General features: G+C 39.0%; 1 protein-coding gene across 7 annotated transcripts in view; it reads right to left on the bottom strand.

Annotated features, from left to right (window-relative positions):
• GIGYF2 (GRB10 interacting GYF protein 2) overlaps positions 1 to 15,728 on the bottom strand; it is a 146,710-nt gene that overhangs the window by 104,037 nt on the left and 26,945 nt on the right. For all 7 annotated transcript variants that reach the window (XM_045481735.1, XM_045481739.1, XM_045481738.1 and 4 more), the window contains one exon: positions 11,464 to 11,547. In XM_045481735.1, coding sequence (XP_045337691.1) covers positions 11,464 to 11,504 — 41 coding nt within the window. In that variant the 5' untranslated portion in view covers positions 11,505 to 11,547. The remainder of the gene's footprint in view (positions 1 to 11,463; positions 11,548 to 15,728) is intronic.

Raw genomic sequence — 15,728 nt, 5'->3', positions numbered from 1 at the left:
ACTCTTGATCTTGGAGCTGTGAACTCGACCCCTACGTTGGGTATGGACACTACCTAAAAATAAAATCTTTTTAAAAAAGAAGTGAAATATCACCTTCTACCTGTTAGATTAATAAGAATTAATAAATCTGACAATACCAATTAATAAATCTGGAGTATCAGTTGCTAGTAAGTATGAAAACCAATGGAAATTCTCAAGTAGTAACTGTGGGATTGTAATGGAACAACCACTTCAAAGAATAATCTGCTAATGTTTAATAAAATATTTAGCAAAGTATACTACACGAAAGAAAAAGCAAAACACAGGGGCGCCTGGGTGGCGCAGTCGGTTAAGCATCCGACTTCAGCCAGGTCACGATCTCGCGGTCCGTGAGTTCGAGCCCCGCGTCAGGCTCTGGGCTGATGGCTCGGAGCCTGGAGCCTGTTTCGGATTCTGTGTCTCCCTCTCTCTCTGCCCCTCCCCGTTCATGCTCTGTCTCTCTCTGTCCCAAAAATAAATAAACGTTGAAAAAAAAATTTTTTTTTAATTAAAAAAAAAAAAAAAAAAGAAAAAGAAAAACACAGAAGGTTAGGAGCGCCTGGGTGGCTTAGTCAGTTGAGCATCCAACTGCTGATCTCGGCTCAGGTCATGATCTCACGGTATGTGGGACTGAGCCTCACACTGGGCTCCGCACTGGAAGTGTGACCCTGCTTGGGATTCTTGCTCTCTCTCAAAATAAATAAATAAACTTAAAAAAAAAAAACAACACAGCTTACAAAAAAAAAATACACATAAACCTGTAAATAAGTTTATACTGTTTAAGAACCATACAAAATGTAGCAAAAGTATAGACACAAACATGAACTGACAAATATAAAACTCAACATAAGATTCTATGTGCAAAGGGAAAGACAGCATCAAGGGAGTTTTAATTATACCTGCAATGTTTTATTTTCTTAGCTTGGCACTGGGTACATGGATATTTGCTACAATTTATACTTTTATATGCCTGTAATATTTCATGATTCATTTTTAATAAAAGCAATCAATGATCAATGTAGAGAAATTCAAAATGCAGTGAAGAATGAAAATACAAAAAAAAGAAAAATTTAACCCATATTTACTGTTAGGCAGAAAAAATATATAACCCTAAAAGGAATGGAACTGGGGAAAGAGGAACATTTTTTTTTTTTAATTTTTTTTATTTAAAAAATTTTTTTAACGTTTTATTTATTTTTGAGACAGAGAGAGACAGAGCATGAACAGGGGAGGGTGAGAGAGAGAGGGAGACACAGAATCCGAAACAGGCTCCAGGCTCTGAGCGGTCAGCACAGAGCCCGACGCGGGGCTCGAACTCACGGACCGCGAGATCGTGACCTGGCTGAAGTCGGACGCTTAACCGACTGAGCCACCCAGGCGCCCCATGAGGAACATTTTTTTAATTTTATAAGATGCTTTTATTTAAAAAGGTGGGGGAACCTCAGCAAAAAATGGCAAGAGTAAGATCCCACTGCAGCACTGTGTCAAAGAGCAAGTGGCAAAACTATCAGCAGCAACTCATTGTCTGGGGGCTGCCTGAAGTTCTATAAAGTAGTAAGTACCAAGGGTAAAAGGGGCCAGTGTACTTTAGCCTAAATGAAAATTCAACAGAAGCATTAAAAGACATCCCCAAATTGCTAACTTCATTCACATTAGCAAAAAAGAAGAGAATAATCTACACAGTAAAAAAAAAAGAAATCAGAGTATTGTAATACCAAAAAAGGGGGGGGGGGGGAGGAATGTATTAGTAAATTCAATGGTAGAGTCTTTTCTCAATGTTTCTATCTTCTCTTTTGCACTTACTTTTTTTAACATTCATGGGCAATTCTGAACATTTATAAAAGCCAAGAATTACAGAACAAACTCTCATTTACCACTCACCCAGCCCTCAGCTCAATAACCCATGGCCAACCCTGCTCCTTCCACCACCCCATCTAACCCTTCTTTAATACCGTTTTGAAGGAAATCATACGCTTTCAAAGATTTTTTGAAGGGAATTATTTTCAAGATTGTTTGAGGAAATTTTTGAAGGGAAGTTATTTCATTTGTAAATACTTCAGAATGTTCTAAAAGATAAGGATTTTTTTCTAGTCTGGATTTTGCTGATCTTATTCTGGTGACATAGGTTTACCATGTTTCGCTGTTCTCTGCATTTCCTGTACACTGGTGACTGCAAGTGAAGAGTACTTCGATGTGGCGGTGTGTAATGCCATCAGGAGGCAGTCCCTGGTTTTATGGCTCTAGCAATCCCTGAACCAATGCCTGCATAGGTCCCTAAGTTCACTAAGGTTACAAAGTGATTTTATTTTATCATTCTTTATTAGCGGGAGTATTTCTACAAGGAGAAACTTCTCTCTTAACACTATTTGGTGTTGTTACTCAGTAGGAAATAGGTTGTTCCTATAAGAACTCATGTTGTTCTTATAGGAAGTTAGAAAAAAAGCCTTTTTAGTTTTCAAAATAAGGACTTAGTTCACTAGCATTCTCCAATGGTAACAAATTATTTTTTATTAAAGTATTTCAATTCAATGCACTTCACAATGTCCAAATTGTCTTATCCTTTTTTGCTTTTTAAGTAGGTTCCCCACCCAAGGTGGGGCTTGAACTCCCAACCCCGAGATCAAGAGTCATATGCTCTACCGACTGAGCCAGTCGGGCGCCCCTCAAATTGTCTCCTCTTTGAGCGTGGGAGATTCTTCAGGTTGGCTCCTAATTCTGACACGACCCTAGCAGTCTTTAACAGCTTCTTTTCTATCTGCTGTGTCAAAATGTTCCCAGCACAGCTTATTATTTCTTGCCTCAGTCCTAGAATCAACCATTTCTCCAGGGAGCCTGATTCTCTTTGGTGCATATTAAGAGCACACTTTAGGGGCCAAGAGTACTCACTGCTACTAGGCTGGTCTTTTGTTTTCTTTCCGATTATTCTTGGACTTTGAGGTCATTTAGTCCAACTCCTGTAAGACAGGTTGGAACAACCAGGAAAGACAACATGCCCACAAAGAAGTGATCCAACCTCTTTTGAAGGGCCTTCCAGGAAACTGCTTTCCATCAAATTCATGTAAAGCTGGATTCTTTCCTGACGAAGTGGAATTAATACCCACTCAGAGCTGAGGCTGGGAATTTTACATACGCACTACCTCATTTCATTTCATTTCAGCTCTGCAACAACCCCAGTAACAAACAAGGGTTACACAACTTGCCCACACAGACAGAGCAAAGATGCAAACATAGGTTTTCATGACTAAAAAGATCAAAATCCTTCCAGCAATACATCTCAAAATTTTATTTAAAATAGCCAGGGTTGGGGCGCCTGGGTGGCGCAGTCGGTTAAGCGTCCGACTTCAGCCAGGTCACAATCTCGCGGTCCGTGAGTTCGAGCCCCGCGTCGGGCTCTGTGCTGACCGCTCAGAGCCTGGAGCCTGTTTCAGATTCTGTGTCTCCCTCTCTCTCTGCTCCTCCCCTGTTCATGCTCTGTCTCTCTCTGTCTCAAAAATAAATAAATGTTAAAAAAAAATTTTTTTTTAAATAGCCAGGGTTTATTCTGCCACACGTTAATTTTAAAATATATGTATTTTATTAGAAATTATTTTAACGTATCTTTCTTATACTGAGCCGATGTGCTCGCCAATAGTTTCTACCACTAGAGGGCATATCTAGGTGCTCTTTCAAGTGAAAATCATTCCCAAAGTGGCAAATAGTCACAATGCCTCAAGAGTCTTTCCTTCTCATGGCCCAACATCCCTAATTTGTTCATCAGCTCCTGACAAGTGGCTTCAAATCCACTCACCACCCCGGTTCCCTTCCAGTGGATCCCCATCACCCATGCCCAAGAGCTCCTCCAGTGTCCAGGACTGAATACTTCTTATAGGCACCACATTTATTAAGAGTAACGTAACCAGAGCGCATTCTCAAGAGATTCCTCCAGCTACTGTGAAGAGAACAGCCAAACAAATGGAGAGTAATTCAAACAAAGATGGTGGCCTGAATAAGGATAATTGTGCTCTACTTAATAATCGACAAATCCTATTCCAAGTCCCTCTTCACCTACAGATATTTGGAAAAGCTAACTCATACCTGGGTAATAAATATCCCTAAAACCCCACCAGTGATCTTTAACCTCTCTTGGATCTTGCTCCATACAAGCCTCTCTTCTAGAAATTTAATCCCTGTTTGCTTTCCCCTTAGTCTCTAAGTATACCTAAAAGTGATGTGTTTAGGGGCCCCTGGGTGGCTCAGTCAGTTGAGTGTCCAACTTCAGCTCAGGTCATGATCTCATGGTTCATGAGTTCGAGCCCCAAGTCAGGCTCACTGCAGTCAGTGTAGAGTCCGCTTCAGATCCGCCGTCCCCCTCTCTCTGTGTCCCTCCCCCACTCACGTGGTCTCAAAAATAAACATTAAAAAAAAAAGTTGGGGCTCCTGAGTGCCTCAGTCACTTAAGTGTCCAACTTCAGCTCAGGTGATGATCTCGCAGTTCACGAGTTCAAGTCCTGTGTCAGGCTCTGTGCTGACAGTCAGAGCCTGGAGCCTCCTTCAGATTCTGTGTCCCCCTCTCTCTCTACCCATCTCCCACTTGCACTCTCTCTCTCAAAAATAAAAATTAAAAAAAAAAGTCCCCTCTCTCTCTGCCTTCCCTTGCTTGCGCTCTCTCTCTCAAAAATAAATTTTAAAAAAATTTTCTATAAAATACAATTGTTAGGGGTGTCTGGGTGGCTCAGTCGGTTAAGCATCCGACTTCAGCTCAGGTCATGATCTCATAGTCCATGAGTTCGAGCCCTGCGTCAGGCTCTGTGCTGACAGCTCAGAGCCTGGAGCCAGCTTCAGATTGTGTCTCCCTCTCTCTCTGCCCCTCCCCTGCTCGTGCTCTGTCTCTGTCTCAAAAATAAATAAAAACATTAAAAAAAATTTTTTAGTAAAATTTTTTAAAATTTAAAGCTGGAAATAATTTTTAAAAATAAAAAATAAGTAACAGTGATTTGTTTAAAACCCCTTTAATGCAGCATCCCCCCTAGCTATGCACCACTGCATGCACCCCCAAACTATGCACCACATTCCCCCAGTTATGCACCTCTTCCATTCAGAAATATCCCCAACAACCCCAATTACGGGTCACTTCAAAACCCAGAGCAATCTGGATTCTCCCCTTCAATTCCACTACTCCAGTAGAGTTCACAAATAACATCACCAAATCCAAGGGACAATTTCCTATCTTTGTCATCATCTTCCTGGCCATACTGAGATCTGTTTAACACAAGAGGCCCACTTCTATTGTAAGTAGTAGTAACTAACAGGTAGCAGTAGCAGGGCCTCCTAAAACCCAAGATACCCCCAAAATCTTCACTTATTATTGTCCCAAATCCTAATGTCAGCTTATGAAAGCAATGTGAAGTGTCAATATAGATGTGTGAAGTCAAAAAACATTTCTGGGTAAGCTCCTGATTCTCAACTCTGGCCCTGACCTCTCCCCTAGAGAACAAGGCTTTCATATACAATCACTTACAGCCTCTCCACTTTAGCCCCAAACCCTACTCATCAGCTTATTCATTCCAACCCCCTTCATCACCGTATTCCCAAAGGCAGATAAGGACACCACCATCTAAACCACTGGATTACCAGTCAGGGAATCACGCTTTACTCATTCTACCATTGCCCATACCTAATTACCAGATCCTACTAGTTTTAAATCCTACATCTTGGGGTGTCTGGGTGGCTCAGTTGGTTAAGCATCCAACTTCAGCTCAGGTCATGATCCCACAGTCCACAAGTTCGAGCCCTGCGTCGAGCTCTGTGCTGACAGCTCAGAGCCTGGAGCCTGCTTTGGATTCTCTGTCTCCCTCTCTGTCTCTCAAAAATAAATAAACATTAAATCCTAAATCTCTCAAGCCATCCCATGGATCAACTAACCCATTATTGTCCACACTTTCATTTCTTACCTGGACTGCTGCAACAGCATCCTAACTGATGTACCCAGTCATCTTCCATCTCCCACAGAACTATACGTATATTCCCAATGCAAACCTGAATAAAATGTTCCCTGATTAACAACTGTTGACTGACACACGATGATCAAATAAAACCCAGAGCTTCTTAACACAGAAGGGCTGCCTCCAAGCTCATCTCTCCCACACTTCACACTATAATAAACACAATGTCTCAGAGTTCCTCTCTCAAACTTGCTGTTTCTTGCCCCCTTGTCTTTACACATGCCTTTTCTGCTATCAGGAATATATTTCCAAACCATTTTCACTTGGGCTCCTAGGAGGAGAGGTTAAGTGGAAGGAAAGGAAAAAAGAGTCGAGTCAGAATGAGGAGGATGAGGGGTTGGAAAGAGAATTGTAGAGGGAAAGGAAGAGAGGTCGAAATCCTTAAGACCTTGGCTAGACAAAAGTACCTGCTCAACCTTCACGGATCTAACTGGCTACTGGAAGAAAAAAACTAACAAATGGTCATACAAATACACATACAGCTATCGAAGGATTCTGGAGAAAAACTTGACCCAAGTTATATCTTAAGATTATTCTGGATGCTGTAGGGAGAACCATAAGAAGAATGAAAGCCCGAAAACATCAGGCCACAGCTGCAATGGTTTGTGTCAGAGATGGTGGTGGCTTATACTGGGGTGATGGCAATAAACAGAAAAGAACAGATTTCAAGAGATATGTTGGAGACGAAATTGACACAACACTGTGATGAACTAGATGTAGAGATACAGAAGTAAAAGAAACCGAATATCCAGAAAACTCCAAGACTTCCGGCTTGAGCAAATGGGCACACAGTAGTATTTAAGATTAAAAGAAATAAGTAATCCAAAAGTAGGTACCATGTCCTTTCATGTTTGTTGCGTCAGCACCTAATCCAAGGCACAGAATATAGGAGGCAGGTGAGAAATGTTTTCTAAACAAATCTTAACATTCTCTTCTAAAATACACCCCTGGATAACATCGAATTACTATCCCTTCAGACTGCATAGATGTCTTTTACTCTTTTTGAAAACTGGGATGATTAATGCATCCCATCCTCCAGAATTTCGCTCATCCCCCACAAAGATGATGGCTAATAACCCAGCAACCTCAGGTTTCCCTTCTTTGCCTCCATTTCTCCCCACCCCCTTGAGACTTGAATGCCTTCATCCAACATTTACTAAGTGCCTATGTCCAGTAAGCTAGGCTAAACATGTGCTTACCAAAACTGAGAAATACAGTGCCGTTCTTCTGTTCTCTTCTGAGTAAGGAAAACCCATAGAAACACAACACAAAGTCGTAACTATTTCAACACAGTTATAAACAAAGTGCTTTAGGGGAAACAAATACCTCACTTTCTTGCAAGGAAACACTTGGGAAAACTTCCTTAAGACCATGTAATGAGATACAAGAAAACCTAAAGGCAATTCCTTGGCTCCTTCCCCATAAATACGACTAACTATCTGCAATCATTCCCCCTATGATAAATTCCTTAATCATCTACATTTATCTATTTTCAATCCAATATATGTATTTATATATATAAACATATATATAAACATATATATATATATATATACATATATATATATATAAAACAAGTATAATGAATTTGGGGGTTTTTTTTAATGTCTTTAAGTATACATAACAAAATTTTGCAAAAAAAAAAAAAAAGAATAAGAAAAATGGGAGGAAGCAAACCAAATGTTAGCGATGGTTCTTTGGATGGCAGGATTAAGGATAACTTGGATCTTTTCTTTTTCTTTTTGTACTACTGTTTCCTCCAAGGTTTTCTGGAACAAGCGTGAATTACCTTGTTACTGAAACTAACAAAAATTTTCAAAAAACCTAAACCTACCAGATTTAAAACCAAAAAAAATTGTTTTTCTTAAGGTAGTACTTAGTGTTTGGTCAAGGGTAAAGCAAACAGGCAGGGGATGGGAACTAAACTAACACAACCTTTCTGGTGGTCAATCTGTCCGTACATCATCCAAAGCCTTAAAAATGAAACTGATTTAATAACTCTACTTCCAGGGAATTATTCCAAAATAAATAAGCAGCAACACAAACAAAACTGTTGAAGGCTGTATACACATATTTATAATAGAAAAACATTAAAAACAACTTTACTTTCCAACAATTCATTCACTCATTTAACAAATATTTATTGTGTACCTATTACTTGCAGGCACTGGAGATACAGCAGTGAACAAAGTATACAAAAATTGAGACCAAAGTACTTGCCCTCAGTGGAGCTCACAGTCTAGTGGGAGCTGGAGAATGGAATATAAATAATAAAGAGAATAAGTGAATAAAATGTTTACCATGTTCTATTTGGATATAGGTCATGAAGAAAAAAATAAGCAGAGAAGATAGGGAATAAGAGGAAGACATTATAGATAGATAGTCAGGAAAGGTCTAAGGTGGCAACATCTGAGTAAAAACAATGGTTTTATTCCTAAAAACAATGTGCTCCTCCATTAAATCACACCCTTTTGAATTGCTTTGGTGATTATATAATACATACCTTTATCCCAAATACAGAGATAAGCTAAGACCTAATGACTCCACAGACCTACCTTAACAAGTCCATGTATACAGTCACCCGTAGTCTGTCTCCACCACAACTGTCAACACTCTCCCATCGTCACTACTATCCCAAGTACATCTCTTCATTTTCTCCGTCTTTCATTGAACATTTATATTTTACATCGTAATAAAAATTATGATCTTAGGAAATAAAGTATAACTAAATGTTTCTGTATGGTTCAGAGTTACACACTGACTGAATGCAATCACTCTAAACTTTGATTCTAAAGTATTCTGGACCCAGCTCCTTGCCTCAAGTTTCACAACAAATGTAATGTTACATGCAGAAAAGCACAGTAGCAGCTTCTATTTATACTGCAGCTTTCTAGTTCAGAGTTACCAGAGTTCCTTAAGGTTCTCATATATTCCCTTTGTCAAAAGGAATTTTCTTTTTTTTTTTTTAATGTTTATTTTTGAGACAGAGCATGAGCGGGGGAGGGGCAGAGAGAGAGACACAGAATCCAAAGCAGCTCCAGGCTCTGAGCTGTCAGCACAGAGCCCGACGCGGGGCTCAAACTCACAGACCGTGAGATCATGACCTGAGCCGAAGTCAGACGCTCAACCGACTGAGCCACCCAGGCGCCCCAGCCAAAAGGAATTTTCATAGCTGGTAAAACAAAAAAAAGGCAGTGTGCCTATTTAGACCCCCACTCCTCAGTTTATATGCATTTCATATAACTAAGGGAAGGCTCCTAGGCTCTTAATAATGATGCTGAAGGGTGACAATTAGGTAAAGCTACTGTTTAAGCAGGAGACTGGTAACTGTCTCCTACTAAAGTTACTTCAATTCAAATTTGGTATAAAGCACTGGGCTGATCAAACAAAACACCATCAAACATGACTTCTGAGCATCACTGAAAAAATGTGTACCATGCTGTTGATGGACTGGGTCACTGACTGATGGACTGACACACTGAAACGACTTTGGGAACCCATGATTTAGGGCAGGGGCCAGAAAACTTTTCTCTGTAGAAGGCCAGAGAGTAAATAAACTTTTTGAGTCAGATGGCCCCTCTTGTAACCACTCAACCTTGCCACTGTAGTATGAAAACAGCCTGATAATATGGAAACAAACAGGTGTATCTGTGTTCCAATAAAATTTTATTCAAAAAAACTTTATTTATACTTCCACGGGCCATAGTTTGTCAACCCATGGTATACAGCATCCAGCTAAATGTGTACTGACTCTAGAACATCTCCAGTAGTTTTTTTCTTTTGTTTAGGCTAAATTCCCGGTGTTGTCTCTTTTTCTTAATAGATGATGGGACAGAGGGGGTAGGGGACAACTTCCTTAAATTAGCTGACAATTTTAATCATGTTTTTACAATGAAAGAAACACGTGTAAATACAAAAGAGAAGCAGTTACAAATTCTAGATAAAAGCAGAAGAGTCACACACAAAATGGTTTACAAAATGAGCTATATGGATTTAAATCCACCATATAAAGGAAGTTAATAAAATGTGAATAAAGATGTAACTATGAGAATGTTCATCAAAAATATTTTTGTAATAATGGAAAACTGAGAACGGCCTATGTATGCTACATCTACAAGCCTAGTTAAATAAACGATGGTACATCATACAATGCAACCATTTAAGATGATAGAAAACATTTATTGAAAAAAAAGATACTTTTGATGTGGTTATTTTTTAAAAGCAGGTTACAAAGTTGAATGTACAGTATGATCCCATTTTCGTGAAAATTAATGTACACACACACAAATAAGCATACACAGAACCACCTGGAGAGATAAACCTATTTACAGTGGTTATCATGGATGGTAAAATTGTATCTTCCTCTGGCTTACTTGTAATTTCTAATTTCTTTAGAAACATATTGATTCAATAATAAGAAACTTTTAAATATAAACTAAAAACTAAAACAGGTACAGCATTACTTAGGTCAACAATTCCAAAATAAATTATCAAAGTATAGAACTTGCATCAGTTCTTAGAATTTCATGTAGAGATTTCTCCTCAGTCTCCAAATGCTAAGTAAAAGGGCCGAGAAAATTTAGGAATTACATATAAAAAGAAATGCATAAAATAAGTTAATATGTGTCCTCAAATAGGGAGTTACTACAGAAGTCTGCATCACTTTTCAAACCACCACCACCTAAACAATCAAGAATATTTAAAACACTATTCCAGTTTATCTACTATATACTGCCTCTGGTTCAAGGTTTGAAAAGAAAAAGCAACTATTCATGCCACTGACGAGAGGATCTTCAATCACCAACACTGGGGGGAAAGGAAGAAGAGGGGGAAAAAGTCACACTACAATGTGATGGATCTCAAAATTCCATAAGAATTCCATATTCAGGGTCCAAACACATCTGTAAGAGACTCAAAGGTCAATTAATTGTTATTATGGCAAATGCTATCCCAATCTTAGATGGGCTACAGTTAATAACCAGTATAATTCTGGACCACCTGCCTAGCCCATCAATAAAAAAATTCAAACAGTAATTCAATAAAAGTATGTTTTCAAAGAAGTCTAGAAGTAGCACTTACAAAACAGTATTGTAGCAGAAAACATACAGATAAAAAGATTACAATTATATGTAAAATTTTATATGTACCTAGACAAGGGCTGAAACAAAAAGCAAGTAATTTGCTAGGGTGGTGGGACTGCAGGGAGTCCATTATCATTACAAAACCAGACCAAGAAAATTTCATTATTATCTAACCAGACCAAGAAAAGTTTTTTAAATATAGAATGCAGTCATTGACCAAACAGAATTTATTCCTAGACAAGCTACACTGTTTTCAACTAGGCACATAAATCAAAATCTCAAAAATATGTACATTTATAAACCACCCAACATCTGTAAAAATACCTTACTGCTGTACTAGTAGTACATCCAATATCAAGCAGGATGAGATTCTGAAAACTCACCATTCAGGCCCAAAGTTCAGTGTCTGCGTTTCCGCTGCCATTATTTTCCGTATTTTTACAATAGATTTTTATATGTGGAGAAACCTGTTAAAGAGAAAAATATCTCCATACAGTTAGTCAAGAGCAAATGCAGAATTCCAGCCCAGAAAGTCTAGCTAGGGTGTTTTATTCATTCCCGGGCAGCTATCAGAATGGGTTTTAATTCGTGTTTACAACGATCTAGCAGGCAATGTGAAATTAACAAATCTACCTCACATTTCAATTCACATCTTCTTATGTGGGAAAAGGAGACACGGTATTAAGATGAAGCCCATGAGATGGGTGGATGCAGACCACACAGGGCACCAGGGACCAAATTAAGGACTTTCTCCTTCAGCCACTGAGCAATAGGGAGTGAATGAAAGGTAACAGATTTACATTTTAATTTATATTACTCCCTTGCAATGACTCTCCCATAACCAACCATGAGCTATATTCAAGATTCTTAAAATAAGCACCCCCCCTTCCCTATCTCACAGCTTCCACTACAACTCTCCCCCACTTTCTGCTTAGCACTTTACACACTAGTGATTATTTTAAAACACTGTCTTGAACCATCAATTTCATGAGTGACCTTTCAAAAGCCATTTTAAAATATCAGAGCTTAAAGTGAAGTAAGTCAAACAGGGAAAGCCAAATGCTGTAGGGTACTTCTTGTGTATGGAATCTAAAAGTGCCAGTGAGTACTCAGAGAAACCAAGAGTGAGTGGTGGTCACCAGGAGCTGGGCGGTGGGGGAAACGGGGAGATATCTGGTCAAAGGGTACAAAGTTCTAGTTACAACATTAACAAGTTCTGGGGACCTAATGCACAGCAAGGTGACTATAGCTAATAATACCATATTATATACTTGAAAGTTACTAAGAGATTAGACCTTAAATTTTCTCACTACAAAAAAGAAATAGCCATTACGTGCTGGAATGAGGTGTTAGCTTGATGCAATGGTGGTAATCATTTTGCAATATATAAATGTATCAAATCAACACACTATATACTTTAAACTTACACAATGCTATATGTCAACTACATCTCAAATATGGGGCGGGGGAGTGGAGGATATCAGAGCTTAAAAATGGAAAATACTGTAAATATTGTAAATATACTGTAAATATCTCCAAGATAAATTCACATCACCCTGACTTTTGTTTATGTTTAGAAGATCTAAAAAAAAGTTAACTGGAAAAATATGCCTCAGGACACCTGTTGGTAGAGCATTCAACTTTGATCTTGGAGTTATAGGTTCAAGTCCCATGTTGAGTGAAAGATGGCTTAAAAATATTAACCAGAAATTGGTCAAAAATGCAAAAAAGGCAAAGTAAAAGTACGTTAATGTCTATAATCAGCTATTAATTTATCTGCCCTGTGGGGAAAAAATAAAAGGAAAGAAAAAAAGGGAAGAAGCTCAGTGGGTGGGGGAAAAAAATAAAATTAAAAAAAAAAATAGGGGCATCTGGATGGCTCAGTCAACTGAGCAGCCGACTCTTGATTTTGGCTCAGGTCATGATTTCACGCTTCATGAGAGCCTGCTTGAGATTCTCTCTCTCTGCCCCTCCTCCTACTTGTGCACGCTCTCAAATTAACATTTAAAAAATAAAAATAATAAATAAATAATAACTTATCTGCCCCTCTCCTGGAAGGTATTTCCAGCCCGATTTCAACCCTGAGGGTTCCAAGATGTCCGTATTCTAACTTAATTTAACCCTGTTCCCTGCTACCTGACCAGGCAAGCTTATACACCAGACTTAAGCTGAGGTCAACTTAGAGCCCGCCCCACCTCTTAAGCAACTAGTGATTCGAGAATACAATACATAAGGGGTAACTGAGTGGCTTAGTCAGTTAAGCGACCAACTCTTGATTTTGGCTCAGACCATGATCTCACAGGTTCCTGAGATCCAGCCCCAAGTCAAGCTCTACACTGACAGCACAGAGCCTTCTTGGGATTCTCTCTCTCTCTCTCTCTCTCTCTCTCTCTCCCCCCCCCTCCCGCTCACCTCGCACGCACTCTCTCTCTCAAAAAGTAAACAAACTTTTAAAAAAAAATTGTTTTTTAATGTAAAATAAGGGGCTCCTCAGTGGCTCAGTTAGGCGTCCAACTCCTGATTTCAGTTAAGGTCATGATCCCGAGGTTGTGGGATGGAGACCCACATCGGGCTCCGTGCTGACACTCTCTCCCTCTCTCTCTCTCTACCTCTCCCCCTCTCCCACCATCCTTCTTTCCCTCTCCCTTAAAAGAAACATTTATTTTTAATGTAAAATAAAAAGGGGTGCCTGGGTGATGCAGTAAGTCAAGCACCTGATTCTTGATGTGCTGATGGCACAGAGCCTGTGTGGGATTCTGTCTCTCCTTGTCAGCCTCTTCCCCACTTGTGCACTCTCTCTAAATAAGTAAATAAATAAATAAACTAAAAAAAAAATTTTTTTTTTTTTTAATGTAAGAGAGCTCATGATCTGAGCCAAAATCAAGAGCTGGTCACTTAACCGACTGAGCCACCCAGGCGCCCCTCGCAGACCACTGAAGGGAAAAAAATGTAAAATACAAATTTTAAGTAATTAAAAAACTCTAGCAGAGTTTACTTCACAGGATGATTTCTTCCTTAGTAATACATAAAATAAAGAATCTCCCAACTGATACATGTTAGATTCCATTAGATTCCATTCCAACTGAAATGACTTGTCAAGGTTATGATGATCAGACCCCAAGTAAGGTGCCCACTGTAAATTAATACAGATATGCTGCTTACAAATCATCCCTGTGACCATACTTGGCATAAATCAATCAGTGTGCCTTTAAAAACTATGTGGACCTACTTGACTAATAAACAGACATGCAGAGACTACATCAACTATAAGACTTTACTGTAATAAAAAACATCTTGAAGGAGTGTTTTTACTACCATTTTAAACCCCATCCAGCCAATTGTTTTATACTCAAACCCCTGGGGCACCTTGACCATCAGAAAACAGCTCTTAATTTATAAAGCAAGTCAAGATTTGAACCAGACTGGGGGAATGCAAGCTGGTGCAGCCACTCTGGAAAACAGGATGGAGCTTCCTCAAAAAACCAAAACTAGAACTACCCTACGACCCAACAATTGCACTACTAGGCATTTATCCACAGGATACAGGTGTGCTGTTTTGAAGGGACACATGCACCCCCATGTTTATAGCAGCACTATCAACAATAGCCAAAGTATGGAAAGAGCCCAAATGTTCATCGATGGATGAATGGATAAAGAAGATGTGGTGTATATATATACATACATACATATATATATATATATATATATATATATATATATATGTATGTATATATGTATACACACACACACATATACACACATACACAGTGGAGTATAACTCGGCAATCAAAAAGAATGAAACCTTGCCACTGGCAACTACGTGGGTGGAACTGGAGGGTATTATGCTAAGTGAGATTAGTCAGTCAGAGAAAAACAAATATCATATGACTTCATTCATATGAGGACTTTAAGAGACAAAACAGATGAACATAAGGGAAGGGAAGCAAAAATAATATAAAAACAGGGAGGGGGACAAAACAGAAGAGACTCATAAATATGGAGAACAAACTGAGGGTTACCAGAGGGGGTGTGGGAGGAAGGATGGGCTAAATGGGTAAGGGGAATTAAGGAATCTACTCCTGAAGTCATTGTTACACAATATGCTAATTTGGATGTAAATTAAAAAAATAAATTAAATTAAAAAAAAAACAAATAGGGGCGCCTGGGTGGCTCACTCGGTTGGGCGTCTGACTTCGGCTCAGGTCATGATCTCACGGATCATGAGTTCGACCCCACATCGGGCTCTGTGCTGACAGCTCAGAGCCTGGAGCCTGCTTCGGTTTCTGTGTCTCCCTCTCTCTCTGCCCTCCCCTGCTTGTGCTCTGTCTCTCTCTTTCTCTCTCTCTCTAAAAAATAAATAAACATTAAAAAAAATTTTTTTAATAAAAAAATTAAAATTAAAGAATAAAAAAAAAAAGATTTGAACCAGGCTGAATTTATAAGGCAAATGACTCTCAATTAAAAACTGAATTATTTGACAGCTATGCAAATATTAAAATCATTTAGAGATTTAAATCCCCCCCCCACCCCCCTTAAATTACTACCTTAAAGCCACACAGGTCTTGGAAGCACAAAACTCCAAGGATACCATCACAGCAAAGGATGCAAACGGAGGCCCTGGAGTTGAACGCATAACCTGTATAACTGT

This window comes from Leopardus geoffroyi, chromosome C1, assembly GCF_018350155.1.
Source record: "Leopardus geoffroyi isolate Oge1 chromosome C1, O.geoffroyi_Oge1_pat1.0, whole genome shotgun sequence".
NCBI lineage: Eukaryota > Metazoa > Chordata > Mammalia > Carnivora > Felidae > Leopardus > Leopardus geoffroyi.
Note: the sequence above shows the minus strand (reverse complement) of the source record. Positions and strands in the feature narration are given on the sequence as shown.